Consider the following 4,423-nt stretch of genomic DNA (forward strand, 5'->3'; position numbering starts at 1 on the left):
TTAAAAGTTGAACAGAACCCCACACAGCTCAGTGGAAATTGACTTTATTTGTACATGTTCAGTAAAACTCAAACCGTTCATATTTCCTTTTGATTATAATACTTATGAACCGTTCAAAACAAAGCAACTTTTGGCAACTTACCACATACGTTTTAAAAGCTTAATAAGCACCGTAACTTTCATGATATAATTTCTCCGTCACAATCATGTTGTTCCGTGAACGGCCGACGTTGTGTGACGGGCAAATGCTGCGCTTGCAAGGCATTGGTTGAGGCAGCATTTCCTCCTCCCATTCGGTAGGGAGGGTCCAGTGGTTCCTAAGCTAAAGGAGGTTATAAAGGAGTTTGAAACCTCCTTTCCTTTTCATTTGAAAATTGCGGACGCACTTTACATAACAACACACTGACACACACACATTTCCACTTGGTTATGCGAAGGTCCTAGCTAAAAACAAGGAAACACACAATGTTTTCAGGGTCCAAGGTACCAATAGGTGATTGGCATGGTTACACAAGCCAAAACATCGTTAGAATCATAAAGTGGCGCCAAATCTGAATCAGCGATTTTCAGACAGGTTTTTATATATAGGATCAGGACAGAAAACAATCATGAAATCTTAACACACACACCAATAAAAAAAAAATGAAATGGTGATTTGCATAATAGGTGACCCTTTAAATGATGGTGTGTAAAACGAACCACTACTGCCTTTTATTGACATACATAGGTTTCTGTATTATGTCATGCTTTCTACTAGTTTTCCCAGAAACAGACGGCATATCAACATCCTGCTGACCTTCAGTACGCTGCACAGCAAAACTGCATGTAGATTCAGGACTACAGCGCATGTGGAACGCAGCTGTGAGTCCTGGGGGAAAGGTGGGAGCATCCAGTGATGTTACTGTGGATATTGCTAACCTGAATTTCAAGCCAATCACATGAACCAGGAAGATGGAAACCACGCAGACAATTGAGTAATTCGGAACCTACTGAAAATAACTTGCTTCTTCTGCATTTTTGTTTTCCATTAAACGCGACAGCATTAAACGTGTGACTTGAAGAGAAACAGATTTGGTTGAATATTGAGAATATTGGTTAATGGGGAACTTGAATGTTATGTTATTCTGCTTCCTTTGTACGCAACGACAGATGAGGCCAAAAATGTATGAACTTAAAATTGTCCTTAATCACATCCATTTTTCACATAGTAGTTGCTATATTTTTCTGCAAAAAGTGCATTCACGTTTGAGCCAAATAGATACGATTATTGTTGTTTTGTTTAAAGCGTATTGTAATGTCTAGATGGCTGACAGTCCCTGTTTCGGGGCGAGTGCAGAATTTTTGTTATTCTGGGGGTCGGGGGGGTCCGAAAACGCAGTCAGTATGCTGGTATGGAGGGTTAGGATTAGGTGTTAGGGTTACGGGTAATGTTGGTGAATCGAGGCGGCCTGTGTTCATCGTTCATAACATGAACGCCTGCCCCATACCATAACCACCACCACCATGTGGCCACTCGAATTCACAACATTACCTAACCTAACACCAGATACCGGACTGGGTTTTCGGACCCCCCCAGACCCCCCCAATAAAGCAAAAATGCATGTTTCAGAGTGCCCTTTTATTGTGCAGCCCTAAGCAGCACCTGTGCAATAATCCCAATATCTGTCCCTAATTCAGCATCTTGAATTATGCCCACACCTGTGAAGTGGGATGGATTATCTCGGCAAAGGAGAAGTGGCTCACTATCACAGATTTTTTCAGATTTGTGAACAATATTTGAGAGAAATGGTTATTTTGTGTATATAGAAAATGTTTTAGATCTTTGAGTTCATCTCATGAAAAATGGGAGCAAAAACAAAAGTGTTGCGTTTATATTTTTGTTCAGTGTATATTAAACTTTTTTTGAAACAGCTCTGCACAGCCACCACTGGAATCTTATCATATACATTAAATAATCCATGTAATATTAGCGTAGTCTAATCTTTATTTAATTTTGCAACCGGGCAGAAATACCAGATTTAAACAGGATGGAAAGCTGCGTAGCATTAGAATGTAGATTATGAATTTAAATATCAATGCTATAAAAAAAGCCTCTAACTGTAAAGCTATTTTGTATAACCATTGTTGCCATACATTACGTTTTAGGGAGAGAAAAAAATAATAATCCTAAAAGCACATCAACATAAAATGATGTGACCTGGTTTGTTATCTTAACCAATTTATTTGTATCTTTTCAACGCTTTTAAATTCCTTTCCTCACTGTCTACTGAGATATATATATATATATATATATATATCTATATATATATATGATTCTGGATGAGCAATAAAAGTGGGTGTGTACTGCAATGGAAGATGGATGCCTTCAAACAATGTGCACAGCGATGCAATAAACACAAATCTGTCAAACAGTGTCATATGTCCACATTGCCTCATCCCCCTCCCCCTTCATTCAGACTCCCTTACCCCCGCCCAGCTCAGGATCGTTCTCCTCGCACTCCTCCCCATCATTGGCCTCAGTGGTGCAGCGGTAGCCCTTGCTCTTCAACACGTGGCAGATCACCACCCCCAACAGGCCCAAGAGGAAGAAAACAGGCACAAGAACGAAGGCGATGTATTCCGTGCTATTCGTCACTTCTTCACCGTTTTGTGTCACAGAAGCTGTAGTCTGAGGATCTGAAGGAAGAAAGAGAGATCATGGTCAATTGTGATGCAATGGAACAAAACAAAGGAACGCCCCTGATGGCAACCTGATATCCAAAGTGAGTCTGAGGGCACATTCTGGGCCGAGCAGCTGAGAGGATTGAGCTGCTCTGAGCTGCAAAATGACAGATGTCATGTTCCCTTCATGGGTCAATCCAACCTGCTGCTGTTTCTGGACTCGACAGATCGAACTGTGTGATTTGGTGGAAGCTGTTCCACTTTTACAGCTTTGAGGACTCACTTGATTTAAATAAAATAAATGTATGCTAATTTTCAGGTTCATATGTGTATGTTGTGGCTCCACTGTGACATGTTTCCATGCTTTAATGGTTAAAAAAAATTGTTTTTCTCATATTGCCTGTGCTGCAGCCCCTCTTTTCACCCTCTGTCTGGAACCAGAGCCCAGTCTGCTCTGATTGGTTAGCTGTGTGTTGGAGGAGCGCTAGCCAATAGAAGCGCATGTGTTACATATTGATGTCTTTATATTACGGCGTAATCAAAGGAGACCAATGGAGGCGTTTCAAGCAGGTGGGGAGTGTGTGGGAGAGAAACTCCCTTAGGGATTTTAGCCTCTGCAGACCATTTAAATAACACACTACAGGAGGGGCGAAACCGAAATGAGGCCCCTTACATAACAATAAGGGTTGCAGCAGGGTTATCGATTTGTATAGTAAGTGACAGCAGTTAAGAGGGCAAAAGGACCATAAAGTTTACCACTATAGCTCGAGCTATCCTCTCCCACTCCCATCTGCCCACCCCCCTGTACACCGGATTTTAGACCCATCAAGGTGCCACATGGCTGGGGAGGATGCTGAACTCCAAATATTGCATTTTAATTCAACTTAAGACCATTATTTAACGGTACAATATGTCATTTACTTTGTTTTATCTTATCATATTGTTTTAACATTTACTTAGTGTACTTATTCCTGCATTTTTACATTTTTTACAGTGTATTTGACATAATTCTTTCCTTTTAGTCTTGAGTATCTTGTGTGTTGCACTGTTAAATGAGCTGACTGATTTCCTTGTTTAGGACTCATTTCTTGCTCTACTTTATGTCTTGGCACAGGATCAGGTCAAAGGTCAGAGAGTAGACGGTGACCTGTGCTCAGCTATGGGCTAACGCTCTCCTGGTTTCTGGAGTTGGAAACCACGTGATGCATTCCAGCCTAAAACAGTGCGGGCTTTGTCTGACTTCCTGTGCGGTGTGTGTGAGACAGAGACACACACATTAGGAGTCAGAGAAGAGACACACAGACACAGAAATGGAAGGTCGAATCTAATCACATGTTCATGGCGTATTGAAACGTACCACCACTGCGTGTATAGGCGTGTTTTTGCATACCTAACCAGGCCTCCTGATGCACACAGGCCTCTGAGCTGTCCCTTTGTCCCGATAAATACACACTGATAAAGACCTTTGTCTGCTCATGGACCGTCCTGTGTCCTATACTGTTGGTAGCTTTTACACCAGCTGGCTGCCTCACTCCCATCCCTCTCCAAATGACTCAGAATCATCCACAGGCCAATTAGCGGATTGCATTGAAAAGCATTGAAAAGAGACTAAAAGGCTTGAATAGAGTCCTGAAGGAGGATTTAGAGTTGAGTCATGAAAATCTCATAGCAACAGCTGGTGTCGTGATGAAAGTCCTTGCAGGGACAGCCAAAAGATATCTGAGAAACACACACCCACATGAACGGATTCACATAGTCATTA

At 41.7% G+C, this 4,423-nt stretch overlaps 1 protein-coding gene across 1 annotated transcript in view; it reads right to left on the reverse strand.

The window, feature by feature from the left end:
* rell1 (RELT like 1) overlaps nucleotides 1-2,695 on the reverse strand; it is a gene marked incomplete at its 5' end in the record, with an annotated part of 17,745 nt that extends 15,050 nt beyond the window's left edge. The window contains one exon of the mRNA XM_010784912.1: nucleotides 2,467-2,695. Within this exon, the coding sequence (XP_010783214.1) occupies nucleotides 2,467-2,695 (229 nt within the window). The remainder of the gene's footprint in view (nucleotides 1-2,466) is intronic.
* Between the last annotated feature and the right edge of the window lie 1,728 nt (nucleotides 2,696-4,423).

The sequence above is a fragment of the Notothenia coriiceps genome, unplaced genomic scaffold (genome assembly GCF_000735185.1).
Source record: "Notothenia coriiceps isolate Sejong01 unplaced genomic scaffold, NC01 NC01_scaffold00026613, whole genome shotgun sequence".
Lineage (NCBI taxonomy): Eukaryota > Metazoa > Chordata > Actinopteri > Perciformes > Nototheniidae > Notothenia > Notothenia coriiceps.